The sequence below is a fragment of the Sciurus carolinensis genome, chromosome X, assembly GCF_902686445.1.
Source record: "Sciurus carolinensis chromosome X, mSciCar1.2, whole genome shotgun sequence".
Taxonomy (NCBI): domain Eukaryota; kingdom Metazoa; phylum Chordata; class Mammalia; order Rodentia; family Sciuridae; genus Sciurus; species Sciurus carolinensis.
In genome coordinates, this window is record NC_062232.1 from 16,107,901 (window position 1) to 16,124,781 (window position 16,881).

At 35.1% G+C, this 16,881-nt stretch overlaps 1 protein-coding gene across 1 annotated transcript in view; it reads right to left on the reverse strand.

Moving 5' to 3' along the window:
* Positions 1-16,881, reverse strand: part of Pdk3 (pyruvate dehydrogenase kinase 3) — a 90,379-nt gene that overhangs the window by 5,201 nt on the left and 68,297 nt on the right. Inside the window, exons 6-10 of the mRNA XM_047536851.1 lie at positions 13,235-13,312; positions 6,485-6,561; positions 4,948-5,049; positions 4,277-4,387; positions 1,422-1,535 (exon numbers count right to left, since the gene is read on the reverse strand). Of these exons, the coding sequence (XP_047392807.1) occupies positions 1,422-1,535; positions 4,277-4,387; positions 4,948-5,049; positions 6,485-6,561; positions 13,235-13,312 (482 nt within the window). The remainder of the gene's footprint in view (positions 1-1,421; positions 1,536-4,276; positions 4,388-4,947; positions 5,050-6,484; positions 6,562-13,234; positions 13,313-16,881) is intronic.

Genomic DNA, 16,881 nt, shown 5'->3' on the forward strand with positions numbered 1-16,881 from the left:
AAATACTAATCCAAATTTTACCATTTAAAACATCAGAGACCACAGCATATACTTTTGGAATTATATTTGAGCAGCTTACTTAGACTGGCAAGGAAAAAATTAAAGACATTTTAAAGGAATGAAAATATTGGCTCATTTAAAGTCAGTATAAAGTACACATGACTAGAACAAAACACATTTTAATTCAGCTAATAATGCTTTGAGATATTCAAATGTTTTGACTGTATGTTCTTAAACCAAGACTATGGCTCACTAGGCAGCTATTTCCCCAAAGGGCCCAAGGAGAAATTAAGTCTCAGTTCTACCAGATTTATAAACATATGTCATCAAGTAATATCAAACATCACATCATTTAGGGGCTGAGAATGTAGTTCGATGTGTGCTTAGCATTCAGTAAGACCCTAGGTTCAATTGCCAACACCAAAACAAACAATTCACATCATTTAGATGCATTGGAATCTAAAAAAATACTTCAAGTAAATGGGTAAATTATGATATAGTAGCATATTATGCCGCAGTTAAAAAAGAATGAGTCACTCTTTCCTATTCTTCCCTTCTCCCCTTCTTGTGGGTTATCATCCATATATCAGTCAAAATATACTCTACTGTCATGTATATATAAAAAGAAGAAATAAAATTTTTAAAAAGAAAGGTATTAAGGGGGGGAAAATGAGCCAGTTCTATATGAACTGACAATGAAAGATTTGTAAGATATATTGGAAAATAAATAAACAAGGTGCTAAAATTTAATTTCTGTGGAAAAAGATTAGATTTGTTTATAAATACAGACTCATCTCTAGGAGGATCCATAAGAAAATAGGACCTCCTCTGGGAAGCAGAAATGGTGGCTTAGGGTCCTTAGCTTTCCCTTTTGTAGCTTTAATTTTTTATAATGTGCCTATATCACCTATTCAAAAATACTCAAAATATTCCAGAGTTTAGAAGTAAAAGTCTAATACCACCAACAAATGAGAAAAGCTATTATAGAGAGCTTTGCTATTAGATCAGCCTTTATTATATAAATATATTATTGAATTTTTATAATTAGGGAAAACTAGCAAATTTTTAAAGCAAAAGACAACTTCATATTATTAAAAGTCTGTCTTCTTTTAGATTATGTCTTTGATGGACATGCAATTCTGAAAAATCAAAATTTAGAACTATGGTTTTGAAAATCAGTATTTTATTTTATTTATTTATTTTTGAAAATCGGTATTTTAATATTTACATCTCCATGTTGTATGTTTTGCTGTGTCTAAGCATAAAATCAAGGGTGAGGTATGACATGATTTTCATGTGAAATGGAGGTAAATCTGAGTTGATTGTAAGAGATGTTACAGTACTAGTCTTGATAAGTTATTAGAATATAGAGTTTTAAAAAGTGAAAATGCCTTCATACTAACAGAAGTAAAATGCAGTACCTTCAAATAAATGACAGCATCAGTACCCACTCCTTCCATGGAATACAGTTTTAGATCTCCCTGAAAATATCTAGCATACAGACGAGAAATTGGCAAACCATAACCAAATCCAGCCTATCAAGAAAAGAAAATTAATGCAGTGAGACAAGCACAAATGCTTCATATGAGTACCACTGAGAGAAGATGAAAATAAATTACTGATTCAGATTTAAATCAAATGAATTATTGATTCAAACTTTACAATGATGTATATGCTTATCTATGGCAAATCTCTTTCACCCTGCCAAAACATGGATAATAACAGAAATGCTTCAATTTTTTATTAAACTTTTGGCATTTTAAAGTTTTTAGCACTTTCTAAATCTGATATGGAGTTTTCTCTAATGACAAAACTAAACCACATTAATTTCAAAGTTCCATTATCAGATTTCCTTGCTCTGTGAAGTGAAAATTAATAGCACCAGAGTTCACATCTACCAGTAACAAGACTAAAACTCTGAAAACAATTTCCTGAGGGGCTACTTCCTAAGGTTCTACAAATGCTACACTATATTAGTATTTTGTAGTTCATATATTTTTAGAAATAAGAAAATATTTTAGTACCTTCCTGTATCTCTATGTCATGAAACCCAGATGGTCAATAATAGGTAATTTTTAGAGACCTCAGATATTGGTGAGAACAATAAGAATAACTGAGACTAAATTCGATAACTTTTGTGTTGGTCATGGATGGCTGGGGGGAGATGCTATCCCACCCAGCTTCATCACCTCTGATTAAATCCATAAACCTAATTAAGGAAGGAGGGATGTAGAATAATGTACACATACAGTCATGGTTCCATGGGCTTTATATTCAGACCAAAGTTGAAATCTATTTTTTTGTTCAACTGAACAATTTACTCAATCTCTTTAAGACTATTTTCTCATTCAAACATGTAATAAAAAGCTTACCTGCTGTAAGGATTAAATTATAAAATAACTGTAAAGTCTTGGCACAGTGCCTAACACATAGCAAAAATAAAGAAATGGAAGCAGGTATTATGGCTACCAAGATAGAAATTTAACTGTTATGTGGCTTTCTGCCATTTTCTAACATTTCAGTATCTTCCTCATGGTTGGGTCTAACTGAAAGGGTGGGGTAACAGAACACACCCTATCATTTAAATAGAACTGGCTGAATATGATCACTGAAGGTGACCTATCCACAGTGACTAAAGAAACCATAGCAAAGAAATCAGTATACTACAGGAGGAGAGCCAAGGGAATGTACTTCTGTGTTCAAGCAAGGCCCAGTGCTTACCCTCAGGTCTAATGGGGAACAACAGAGAACCCAAAAGACTCTGAAAGGAGGTAGGAAAGCCCAGAACCCCAGAGAACACAAAGGAGGGGTCTTTATCTTGGATTTGCAAAAGTTCAGGGAAGAGTGTTAAAGCATCAATAGGAGTTAGCTGGGTGCATGCTTCCCCAACCCAGAATGCATGTGTCAAGGGCAGAGAGGTATAAAATTCTAAGTTGTTCAGGGAGGAAATTATGTTTTATAGTAGTCCATATCCATGAACCCACATTAAAGCTGAGGAGTTTACTAATTGGGAGAGACACTTGTGGAAATATTTCCCCAAAAGGAGAAGCCATATAGTAACACCAGAAAGAACACAGATGTAACCAGAGCCAGTTCTACCGTTAACTAGCTCAGTGACCTTGGGCAAGGTACTAACTTCATTTCCTTATCTATACAATGGGAGGGTAGGTACATATTTTAAGGCTTCTTGTTTCAATTCCTCAGTTTCATGAAGAAAACTATGACTTAATAGCTGTTCTCAGGATGCTATTTTAAGACCTGGAATAGACAATCTATATTCCTTTTAAATGATTGGGGAAGGTGATAGGTTTGCTTCGTTTGATATTTATTTAAGTAGGTACCAGAACCTGGTCAAGGCAATGCTTTTGATCTTTAACAAATTTTCCTGAATCCTATATAAATGACTTCCTCTCTGCTTTCTTCATGCTGAGTTAACAAATTCTGTCTCAAATAAACAATGCAAAGTGTTTGATTTTATTCATACGAATAAAATATAATCTTATGTGCTTATCAGTCAGGTAGGACTTTAAAATGAAACTTAATTTATACCCTGAACCATTTTGTAGACTGATAGATATGTTTCTGTGTTTAATGACAAAGGGTTCAACTGTTGTTTGTCAATTAGAAACACTCGGCAGGGGAAGAAAGTGTGGCCCTACCAGGATCTAACTGCTACCATGGTAACCAGAGGCTTTTCTCACTGCCTTAATAGGGCTCAAGGTTATTTCCAGAGTGCAACAGAAAAGGCTCTGAAAATACATACACCACCTATATGTTTTGTGCTTAGGTTATTTAATATGAAAATTTTAATGTTTTCATAACTGAACATTTTAATTATATAAACAAATTTGATGGTGGAGAGTCAAAGGCTTTGGGTGACTTGGACCTCTATGGTATATAGCACCAAAGTGCTCAGGACCAAACTGCAGCTATACACCCTGGATAGTCCCCTCACTCACCCGCTGGTAGCTTCCAACCCCTCCTAGGACAGTGACAGGTGGTAAATGATGCTCCAGCTGCAGTCTTAATACAGCAAAATGCTTTTTCACTCTCTTTGGGAGTTAAGGCACTCAGCTCAGAGTGTCTTAAACAAATTAGAGAAGTAATCTAAGTCCAAAGGACTCACAGAAAGCCAAGAAAGTTCCCTTCCTCCAAGTCATATGGGAAGCATCCTAGTTCAATAAGGCTAGTTCAACAACCTGGAGAGACAGATAGCTCTCTCTCTCCCTCATGTTAATTACCATTCCTTCAGCAGTGGTTTGCAACGCTTACTTACCAAAGGGGCAGCTCTTGTAGGCTCCAGACTAGGTCTAGGAGCAGTTGAATACATGTAGTTAAAAAGACGATCTATTTTTCGAAGTGGGACTCCACCACCTTGGTCACTTATCTGTAGTATAGAAAATGTTAAAAAAAAAATAGGAGTCAATCTATACTTAGTAGGAGGCAAAGAGTTTGTTAAATAAAGGACATGCCAGAGTACTCTAAAAGTATAAGGGCTTTGAACTTCCACTGAAATATAATTCCTTTGGGAACAGTATAAAACAAAAGAGATATAATAGTGCAGTAGCATCCAAAAGGCTTGAGATTGAGGTCTTGTTCAGTGAAGTTTAAATGAGGTAACTTAAGCCAAGGATCCAGCACAGTACAGTAATATGTCACTTAAAGACAGATACATTCTGAGAAATGCATTATTAGGTTCATCATGTGAACATTATAGAGCATGCTTACACAAACTAAATTGACTACAAAGTCACTAGGTAATATAATCTTATGCAAGTACCACCGTATATGTACATAGTTATTGATTGAAGTATCATAACGTGCCTCAATGTAAACACATCTACGTATTTTCAAGTAAGATGCTCAAGAAATGTCAGTTTTATTCCATTCCATCTAATTTCTCAATGTCTACATACTATTAAATCAACTGATAAATAAAGCAGTTACCTTAATGGACAAGTCTTCTTTACCCAAAGTAACAAGAGTTTTAACAGCTGGGTAGCCCTCTTTTCTGTCTTCATATAGTTCAACTGTTGCTCTCATTGAGTTCTAAAATAATAAGACTCTTTTTCAACAATACTGATGACTCATAAATCACAATTTTATTTTTTATTTATTTATGTACTCATTTGGTACTGGGGATTGAATCCAGGACCTTGAACATGCTAAAAGTATGCACTCTACCACTAAGCTACTCCCCTAATCCCACAAATCACAATTTAAATAAAAGAAACAAGCACCAGATAGTCACCTGGAAGTTCTTCTGTGGGGGCAAATATAGTTGGATTTATATGGTATTCTTCCCTCTAAAGAGCTTAGCTAAACAAATGTGTTCAGCTCAAGAAACATTTCCTGACACTTTATTTTGCATGGATTTTTAGCTGTATCCATCATACTAAATATTTATTTTTCTTTCTTTCCTTCCTTTTTTTTGCTTTAGGGTATTTAAATCATTCAATTCAACCCAGAGAAGTGTTTTTATCACAACTAATGAGGTAAAGATTAGAGGCTGATTTGTGCACTTTAAGTCCTATTTATCAGTCTGCATTTATAGAGCACCTTTCCTCTGAAGAAGGGAGACAAACTGAAAAGATTCATGCTTCCCACAAAAAATTAATCATTTGACTGAAAAAAAGTAGATTATCAGTTAAAAAGAAATTCTGAAAAAGCCACAGCTGTTGAAGAGAAATTCACAATTGAATGCCCATCTCCACCTTAAAGTGTTACATCAGTAACATTCTAATTTTTGGAAGCAAATCAGCATAACTGATTTTTCAGGTGTTCACTTTAGTATTTTACACATTGGAAGAAATAAAATTTTAGCTCAAATGTCTTGTGCCTGTAATACTGCCACTGTAAATGCCATTAGCTACTGAGTAACGAAAGCAATAGCTTAGGCTGTAGAGTCTAAAGAGGTGATGGATTTTTTTCTGTTTGTTTGTATGGTTTTGTTTAGTTTTGTTGGTTCTTTTTATCCTTTTTGGTTCAGCCCATCCACATCTTTCTCCTCTACCTCTGGAGGATCTTCTGAATTAATTTGAATATGTAAAAGGGTTACAGGATCTCTCAGGACTGGAACAACTACTAATACACCAACATAGTTAATACTCAGAAGCATACATATGCATAAATATGTTTTTATTTTGATCTGGTTACTACCAATAAAGCCTTTGCCAGGTATGCAAACTAAAAAGCATCTCTAATCTCATAACTGAAGAAAAACAGTATGGATTTTATGTAAAGTCACTAAAGTATAATTAAGTTTCAAAATCAATATGTACTAATATTCATGAAAACTATACTGTACACAGCAATTTTTCATCTCACAGTGTACAAATTATAAAACCCACAGGATATCAGAAATAGAATTTTTAAAATGGTTATGCAAAACCTTTTTCTTATGCTAATCTAATGAATCCATTATGCCCTGAATCGAAGTAATTTAAAATGAAGACTTCTTTCCATGTTTTTAAATTCCACTTACCTTGAACAACTCAAATAGCATGTGAAACAGATGTGAGGGCACATAAACTACCTGAATAGGTTTATCTGGAGCTTTGGCTGAAAACAGAGACAAAACCATCAATGAATAAGGACCAAAACTAGAATGATGTTTGCATTCTGTTTTCTGAGTACATAAAAAAGAACTCTATAAAAGACTAATTTAGGTTTCCTCCTTTAAAGGTAGCGATGAGCAAAAACATGTGCTGCAGAATCAAACAAACCTGGGGTGAAACCCAGTTCCTTCACTTACCAGCTATATAACCTTGGATAGATCATTCAAGTTCTCTGAAATTTAGTTGAGCAAAACTGGAATAGTATCATCTATTCCATGATGTTCTGCACATTATGTAAGATCATTCAAATAACACTTGGTATTTTTTAAATTAGGACACCCTTGCCACCAACCCATGGTCATTTGGGTTGACCACAGGAGAGAAAGGGGTGGTGAAGTAGACTAAATAGCAGCACTAAATTGTGTTAAGTTATGATAAGCAGGGCATATTGTACAGTAAAGTGTAAGGTTCATATAACTTCTCTACTAGTATCTAGCAGCTAAATGCCAGGAGACCTACAATCTTTTCTCCTTGCATCAGTGACCTTCTGAGGAAAATCTGAGGAACACTGAATCCCAAGTCAAGCACAAAGAACAGCGTGGGGTAGAGAGGAGGTGCTCAGAAATGTAGTCCTTCCTCCTCCTCATGACCTGAGATCACTTAAGAGATTAAAACTACGTGAACTTTCTCAAGAACACAGATATACTCATCCATGTTATAAATTCAACCTAACTACTTCCTCTAATTATGTAAATAATTAACAATAATAGAAACAGAGTTAACATTTGTTTGGTTCTTAGCAGTATATGAAGCGCTAACACACACATTATTCAACTAAATACTCATGACAATGCCTCATGGCTCATAGGGTAGGTAGTATTATTTACAGGTGAACAAATAAGCTTTGAAGAGGCTGCTCAGGGTAATAGAAGTGATGCTTAAACTGGACACCTGGCCCAAGAGCTTTTATGGGGAGATTAAACATAGGGTCTTGCTCAAGCTAGGTAAGTACAGTACCAACCACTGAGCTACGTCTCCAGGTCCCAAGAGCTTTTGATTCTAAACCCTGAACCCTTTCATAAGTTATTTAGTGTTACATACAATTGGTTTAACATTTCATAAAGAAGAAAAGCAGTTAGTAGTTCTTCTACGCTCTTCTATCTTACCCCTGTCTATGCCCAGAGGCAGCTACTCTTTGCTATTTCTGCTGTAATCTTTTGTTTGACATTTACATTATGTTTTGTAGCCCTAAATAACTATTTTGTATGTCATCTATAGGTTAAGATAAAGTTCAGTAGTGTTGGTCAAATTATAACTACATAAATGTCAATTGCTGCAATGCAGCCACAACAATGTACCTGGATGGCATTTCCTTCCCTTGCAAGTCCAATGATATGACTTGTGTCAATTGGAGGACAATGCTCTCAGCCTTAAGGTGACATGGATTTTCTTTATACTCTTCCTACTGCTCAACATCATGCTAGCCTTTTTAGGCTGTTTCATATTCAGACTTCGTCTTTCTTACACAGCTGTGTATTTTTCCTAGCATTTTTAACCACCTCTCCTCTTGGGCAACTGGACAAGAAACATGCTTTCATCACTACATCACCAAAATCTTCCAGCTGCTTCTTCTTTTGCATACTATCCATCCATTCGTAAGATTTGCCAAATTAGAATTGATTGCTTTCCAAACTTGCTGCATAGCTGCCATCCTAAAATTGATTTTGACTGAAGTTCTAGAATGTACCCCCATTTCTTATATCCATCTTATATACTTCACTGAATCAGTCAGGTAACCTATTTCAGAAAGATGTATATGAAAGATACATTTCTCAATCCTTGTGATTTACCTGCTGGAAGGTTTGACTAGGTACAGAATTATGGGTTTGAAAACATTTTCTCTCAGAATTTGGTAAGGGGAGGGTTTTCTGGCAATAACAGTACAGTTGATAAGTTTAATGACACTTATGTTTCATTCATGCTACTGACTTTGACCATGACATATCCCAGTTGTAATGTTCTTGTTTAAGAATCAAGAACTGGATTCGTCATTCAAGATAGTTAGTGTTCATTTCCTATGGGGCTCTCCCCTAGGTGGGAAAGCTGACTTGGAACTCTGTGGACCAGATGAAAACATTTCAATGGCTTCAGGACAAGCAGACAGCAAATGAAGAAGGCTTTACTTTGAAATAACATCACTCACATTATTTCTTTTGGGACTAGGGACTGAACTCAAGGGCACTTAACATCTGAGCACATCCCCAGCACTTTTTATTTTGAGACAGGGTCTCACTAGGTTGCTTACAGCCTCATTAAGTTTCCAAGGCTGGCTTCAAAACTGCAATCCTCCTGCCTCAGCCTCCCAAGTCACTGGGATTATAGGCATGAGCCACCACACCCAGCTCCCAGGTTGTTCTTAAACAAAGTACTCCTATTTGGCTGTTGGCAGGCAGAGCCTGACCAGGGTCAAGCTGCTCCCCATTATCCCTCTATGCTCTTCCTTAGATCAGCTTTCAGCTAACTCCTATCCTGTATCTTTCCCTTCCCATTCTATTTCTTTGCACTATCAGCACGGTTACCAGGGTCCCCTCAGGAAAACATTTGGCAAACTGATTTCCATCTCTGCTCCAGCCTTCTCCTTTGTGGTTGTTTTGCTCTGTCCCATCAATCAGCATACCTCCATCTGGTTACCCTTCTGCAGGAGATGGAATCAGTGGTTGTCATGGACTCAGTATGTATCCCCCTCAATTCATATACTGAAATCTAATCACAAAACTGATAGCATTAGTAGGTAGGGCCTTTGGAAGGCGGTTAGGTCATGAGGGTGGAGAGCTCACAAATGGTTTTAGTGCTCTTATAAATGAGACCCCCAGAGAGTTCCCTGGCTCATTCCTCCATGTCAAGACACAGTGAGATACCATCCATGAACCATGAAATGGGCCCTCATTAGACACCAAATTCACTGGCACCATGATCCTGAACTTTTTCACCTCCAGAACACGAGAAATAAATATCTGTTGTTAAAGCCATTCAGTCTCTGGTACTTACGTTAAAGCAGCCCAAAGGGACTAAGACAGTGGTCCACTGATAAAACCTCCTGCTTTCCTTTGGTGATTTTCTTTGGATTCCTTTACTGTTGTTTTAATGGGGTTCTGAGGAGCAAACTGGTGCTTAAGTCTATCTTGTACCAAAAGCCATGATTAGTTATATAAACAGCCTCTGAATTCAACCTTTTCATTCTAAATCTCAAGGAAATGAAAATACCTTTTACAGTATGATTTTCTTAGTTCAAACAGCATTCTCTAGGAGCCATCTAAAGGCCTGCTCAATTACTTGCACTTTTCTTTGGGAATATTATGGTTTAGATTTCTTTCTTTCCTTTTAAAGCCTTGTCAAATGTTTCTGTCCATGACTCTTTCCTTATTCTGGGTCTAGTAGCTGTTAAATATTGAATGCTTAATAGATGTTTGTTGACTTTCTAAAATAAGAGACAAACAGAATATGAATTTTCCATCTAAGGGTACATTTTTAAAAGTCAATAGAAAAATGTTTCAGGTTTTTCATGCTGAAGACTCAAGAAAAAAAATAAAGTGTCTATTTTACATAGTCAATGCTGCAAATACCATTAGTTGAAGTAGCACTTAATAAATACCAACTTGACACAGACATAAGGAATTTTATTTTCAGATAGTTCTACAGCAAGAAAAAGGAAATGGAGGCTAAACAGAAAAAAACGGTTTAAAAGAAAATGTAGCAGTGTGTTTAAAACTGGCTAATCATTTCCCAAGGTCAATGGATAAGGCTATTCATAACAGCATATGGTAGAGTTCAGTCACAGTGAGATCAAGTCCCAACTCTGTCATTTGATAGCTATATTAATATGTATTTAACCCACCTGGGTTTCAGTACTCCATCTCTGAAATGGGCCCAGTACATAGTTCATTGGGCAAATACAAGGATTAACTGAGATAATAGTGATAAACCGGTATATACAGAGTCTTCCACATAGTAAGTAGTTGATACATGTTGGCTATTGTCATTACTAATATTAATTTCTCAATATTAACAGCAACTACTAGTGATAGTTTTTGTATTGTATGGAACCACTTGATTCAAAGGAACCACAGAAGTATTCGATATGAGAAAACTAGAGGTAAAAGGTTCTATGAAAACATTACATACAATATAAATTCAATTTTCATGTTTCCCACCAAACCTGAAGCTACAAATCAGTCTCTTAATAAGAGTCTAATGTACAAATTGTGAAGAAATGCAAGGGACCTTAAATCTTATCTTTCCAAAGTCAATCTTCACTTCAAGTAGCTACCCTTTACTAAATATCCAGTGTGTCCCAGTATAATATTTGAGGAACTAGACACATTCTTCTACCTCCATACAATGCAAGCTAACCAATGAGGAAGCTGGGCATTAGAGAGCTGAAGTGGTCTTAAGGCTCATGCTACTTAAGTGTTAGAACCAGGATGTCTACCACCTAGTGAGCTACAAAGCTCACCTTTTTCCTAAGTCATGTTGCCTTATCATATGGATGGAAAAAGCTAAGGTAAAAATGTTTATTTGCTTAAGGTTTTGGCAAATGAATCAGAATAGCAAAAGAATGAGAACCAGAATGATAAAACGCTTCTGGACTTTGGAGAAACTGATCATGGGCTGCCACAAGTGGATAGTGAGAAATATCCAAAGCCATGATGGGGATGTGGCTCAGTGGTAGAACACAAGCTTAATTAGTATGTGCAAGGCCCTGGGTTTGAACCCCAGCACCAAAATAGAGAAAGAAATATCTGAAACTTGATCAAAGATAAACAAAATTGTTATTTTGAATGCTCCTGTTAAATGCACTACAAAAAGGAAAATGAAGGAAATTCACCATAGCTTGTTCCCAATATCCAGAATTATAGTGAATACTGATGGTGTTGCCACTCTGGGTTCTACATAACCCTAATTACTACTCTTTTAGAGGTCACACTGGGTAAGGGGGAAGTAACTCCCAAATTCAGAAACAAAAGAAAATATACCAAACTAGCAGAATTTCAATTTTCAGGGAGCAACAAATTGCTCTTTAATGGCAGCCTCATTCACTCTGAAGGTCAGAGCAGCAAGCACTATCATTCTGTGGTTATAGGCACCTGTTGTGTAATGGAAGCATCCTGATAGGCCATGCTATAGTTTAGATGAGCTCCAAATGTACATCCATATGAATCCTGATGTGACTCATCCCTAGAAAACAGTCAGCTGTCCTACTGTGGGAAGCACACACACTGTTTCATTATAAAGCAATGAAGGTGATACTTAAAGTGTTCAGGACTAACCTACGACCTATATCTCTAACACAGAACTTGTTAGAGCTAATGCACATTCCTTAATCATGTTCACTAAGAGCTTTGGCATTTAAGAAATTATAAATAAAAATCATAGCTACATTATCCAAGGGAATAGAAAACTAGAGCTACCTAAAACCACCAGCATTCATTTTTCTTAATGATTAGAAAAAGGGCCTCAAACTGTGATATAAAAGGGGTTAGATGATCCATGAGATAGTGCCAAAAGTAGTTTTCAAGCTCCTATCATGGTGGCTGAGCTGCCCAGTCTAACAGATTTGGCTAGGGAGGAATGTGCTGATACAGCTGGCTCTGGGAAAGCAAGAACAGGCCTGCTGCTCCAGCCTGCTGAATAAGTAAGGTTGCCATACACAACCAAGGAGACATTTGTTACTACTTGTGATTTAGGTGTCATTGTTTGGCCAATATAAATAAGGACAATTAGGTCTGGTCTGGCCTCGCCAGTAGGAATAAATACAGAGAATATTAAAATGTTTCCACTTATAAATACCAAGCCAAGTCCACTCAGTTCTGGTCATGTATTTACTCAAAACAGTCACAACTGTTCTCAGAGAATCCAAGGGACTTTGAAAGTATTTCTACTTCATACATTCTAGTAGAATGTAGGGGCAACTGTCCTTCAAGGGTGAAGTCTTTTCCCATTTTCATCTCACTGTAAGAGAAATACACTTCTGGTATTCCTTGAGAGGAAATTTGGTTTATCTTTAATTGTAAATGCTCTATGGTCATTCTTGTACATAAATTTCTGTACATCTCTATTTTCTTATAATCCATTTCCTGAAGTTTAATTTACTGTACTAAAGAAATATGCTCATTATTAATTTAATTTACTGGTCCAAAGAGAAAGGACATTGTTAGCATTTTTCAGAAAGACTAAACCAATTTAATTTATATAAGAAATGTATGTGTTGGTGACAGTGTTTTTCTGGGCCTAAACTCAAAGCACTATAATGTTTTAATGATAGTTATTTTGAAAGACAAACGTGGCATTTGTTTTTGTTTGCACTTCTTTGATTAGTAAAGTTATACTCCTCTTTTCCACATATTTATACACTGCTGTTTTTCAATTTGAAAACTACCTATTTATAACTTGATGCATCCTCTTTCTGGATTACTTCTGTTCCAAGAACTTAGCAGTCTAATACATTACACATAACTTTCAAAAACTCCCAGTTGACCAAAGGTATAGAAAAAGGTTTTGAAAGATATCAAAAAAGAAAAAGTAGCATAATTTTAGGATCTCACTAAAATATACCTCATGTATAATCAGTTTTTGAGTCAGTTTCTTTGTATTTAAGGTTAAAAGAATTTTTCTTTTACCATTGAATTCTTCAACTTCTAGCTCTGGAGCTACCAGGTAATACTGCTCACACAACATCTTGGCTGTTTCATACGCATCTGCAAAGAGAGAAGAGTTTAGCTGTCACACTTATGAGAGGCACAAATGCACAATTATGTATGTATGTATAAAAACTGTCTAAAGTGACATTTAAAATTAATCAACTTACCATTTAAAATAGCCTTTTTGGCTTTAATAAAGTTATTATGGGACTAAAACAAAATTTCTCTTTCCTTAAAGTTTCAAAAGTCACAACCATGTCATAATATTAGATTAATAAATATAGCTAGCTCTAGGAAAACCAGAGTTGTTTAACTTTTAATCATTCCTAAAAGGTATTTTTCATGAAAATCTACAACTTAAGACTATACTCTAAATACCATGCAATCTGACTAAATTGTAGCAAAAAGACATTTGCTATAATTTTAAAAATAATAATGTCAATGGTCTTATGATTTGTCTGTTACTTCTAAATGAAACATCCATTAGTATTTGCTGAATGAATGGGTTTCTGTGAGTCACACAATTTAAGTTGTTGGAGACACCACTATCACCTTAAAATGTTCTTTAAGTTAGTTAAAGGTGCCAGGTTGGGGCTAATATTTATCCAAGTCGAAGAGCAAGAGTTTACCTTTGAAAGGAAAAAAATAGGACTTAGGGAAGATCAGGGTCATTACAGAATAGCTGGAAGAGGGAATTCAGGGGGTTCAAAAGATTGGGAACAAATTCAGAAAGCAAAAGTGCCTCATGACATTGCTTTTTCTCTTGTACTACAAATAATCTTTACAAAAGAAACAATAAGAAAATAATCTGAGTCAGGATGCTTGTTGTATAACTTGCATAGAACTTAGTATAGTGCCTGTGTAGATGGTCAATAAATATTCCTTGGTTTGATAAATTTTAAACATTTTGATAACTCACTTGAAAAGTTTATTGAGCTATAATTCTCATAATTTACAATTCACCCATTTACAGTATACATACAATCCATTGGTATTTAATATATTTGACAAGTTGTATATCCATTGCCACAGTCAAGTTTACATCATTTTCATTACTGAAAAAATGAAGCCTCATGCCCATTAGCAGTCATTCACTTCCATCTAACAATTGGTAACAAAGGATCTACTTTGTCTCTAAGACATGTGCCATTCTGGACATTTTATATAAATGGAATCAGATAATGTGAGTATCTTCTTGTACTTAGCACAATGCTTTCAAGGGTCATCTATGTTGTATAATCAGTACTTCATATTTAATTGCCAAGTAAATATTCATTGCATAAATATACCATTTTTTTATCCACTTATCAGTTGATAGGCATTTTGAGATGTTTTCACTTTTCTGGCCATTATGCATAATGCTTCTGTAAACATTCATGTCTAAGTTTTTGTGTGAACATGCTTTCATTTCTATTCATTTAGAAGTAGAAAAATGCTAGATCATATGGTAACTCTACATTTAAACATTTGAGGTACTGCCAGATTGCTTGCCAAAGCAAGATTTTTTTTGAAGTTTCACCTTTACAATTTCTAAAGATTAGATATTGAAATTACATTAAAATGCTTCACAGGTACATTTGCAATGTTCTCAACTATGTATAAGCTCCTGGGAGACAGGCTTGCACTTCTTTTATATCCTCACATCAATGCTGCACAGAGAAGATACTTGTTGGAAATTCAAGAAGTAAGGAAAAGAAGGGAAGAAAACGAGGAGAGAGGGAAAATAAGCTCTACAGAATTTAAATGTTAAAATATGGCATTATCAACCTAAAATTATACAAAGATAAGATCAGGATATTTTCAGACTGTAAATTTTGGTTCTTTATCTTTGTTTACCTCATATGGCTATCAAATTAAAATTTTATATATTATTTGGCCTCAGTAAAAATTCTGATTGTCCTATTAAACTTTAGAATTAGATCACTATAAAGAACTAAAGATAAAGAAATTAAAATAACTGAAAAGATGAAATAATGAGGGACAGAAAAAATGAACTGGCAATAAGAGGAAAAAACCTTTTTTAAAATAATTGATTAGTGTTAAAATAGACATTGAAGTTGTACTGAATTTCAATCCTGAAAAGAAAAAGTTAAAAATTTAAATTATACTAAATTTTCAAGTTGTTTCTTGTTTTAGAATAGAGTGAACCTCACCAAATACCTGTAAAATACTTTTGTAAAGAGAGGAGAATTCAAGACTCACTCTTCTTGCTTTGGCTATGCCACCAAACAATGCTACATCTCCACCTAGTGACGTGATAGCTACAAAGCCGACCACGAACTACCAAGACCACACTTTGAAATCGAAAAATAATGGTTTGCTGTATAGATACAAACCAATACATCACAGAACAATTCCTCTACGTAGTTAATAAAAATATTTAAATGGTGCTTTTCCTTTCACTTATAAAACAGAAAAATAAACTAAATCCACTAAATGTGCTAATTCTTCATCATATTAGCTTTCCCAGCAGCATGATTATGATAGCAATGAAAATGTGCTACACAAATAACATGTGGAATACAGTGGAGCCCAGACAGATGCAGTCAGCTTCAAACTCAAAGACCCAGTATAGCTCCTTAAATCACATATGACTATGAATTTTTAAAGCATCACTATAAATTATAGTGTATCGATGCTATAATCAAGAATTACATGATGATCTTTGAAATACTCAAGATATCACAATTTAGGCTCTCATACACCAGCCAGGCAAAAGTATTTTGGGGGCATTACTGGTAAAATCTATATTGCTAGGCATAAATTCTCATAGCATATCATACGGACGTGACACATTTAGTAAGTATGTGTTAAATGGAACAATCCTCTGGCCCGTGATAAAATTCTCAACATGCAGTCTACTACACTGATGGCAAATATTTTTTGTTGTTGTTAGGTTAGGAACTAGAGGCCTAGAGTGGTTCCCAAACACGGCTATGTATAGAATTCATTCAAGTTAAGAAGAGTGCATATTATGATATGAACCCCTAAAGATTATTACGCAGTAGCTCTGTGTTGAGGCCTGGGAATCTACATTTTAAAACCTTAGCAGGTAACGCTGAAGAGAAGCTATATTGGGGGACTAGTTGCCTGGAAAGTTAAGGCTGGGTTACACTTAATTCTGGCATTTTCTCTCTCATTAAAGAATGATCATGGGGTACTGGGGTGTTTGATAGCATATATGTACTGGAACAGGACACATCTGTTTAAGTAAATAATAAAAATCACTACTATAACAACCAAAATTCAACTATAAGCTTATAAATTTCTTTTATATCTACAGCAAAATGCAAGCTGTGCTTACAAGTTTTCTAATAAAATTTTTCTATTTTCTAACTAGAAATAAAAATTTTAAATGATAATTACCAAATTACTTGTATGTGAGCCAGTACTTACTGCTAATCTTTAAAACAAAATATTAGGAAAGTATTATTATTGCCCCTGAACATAAGTGATAGTCACTGTTTTAAGAATCTATTTGCAAAGGTAATAAGGTGTTGATCACAAAGCAACTAACAAAACTATTGGGTGTGGCACATACATACACAAGATTCAAAATTTTAAAGATTGAGCCATAAAGAGTAAAGTAAAAGTTCACACAGCAACTAGCCCAACAGATTCAACCT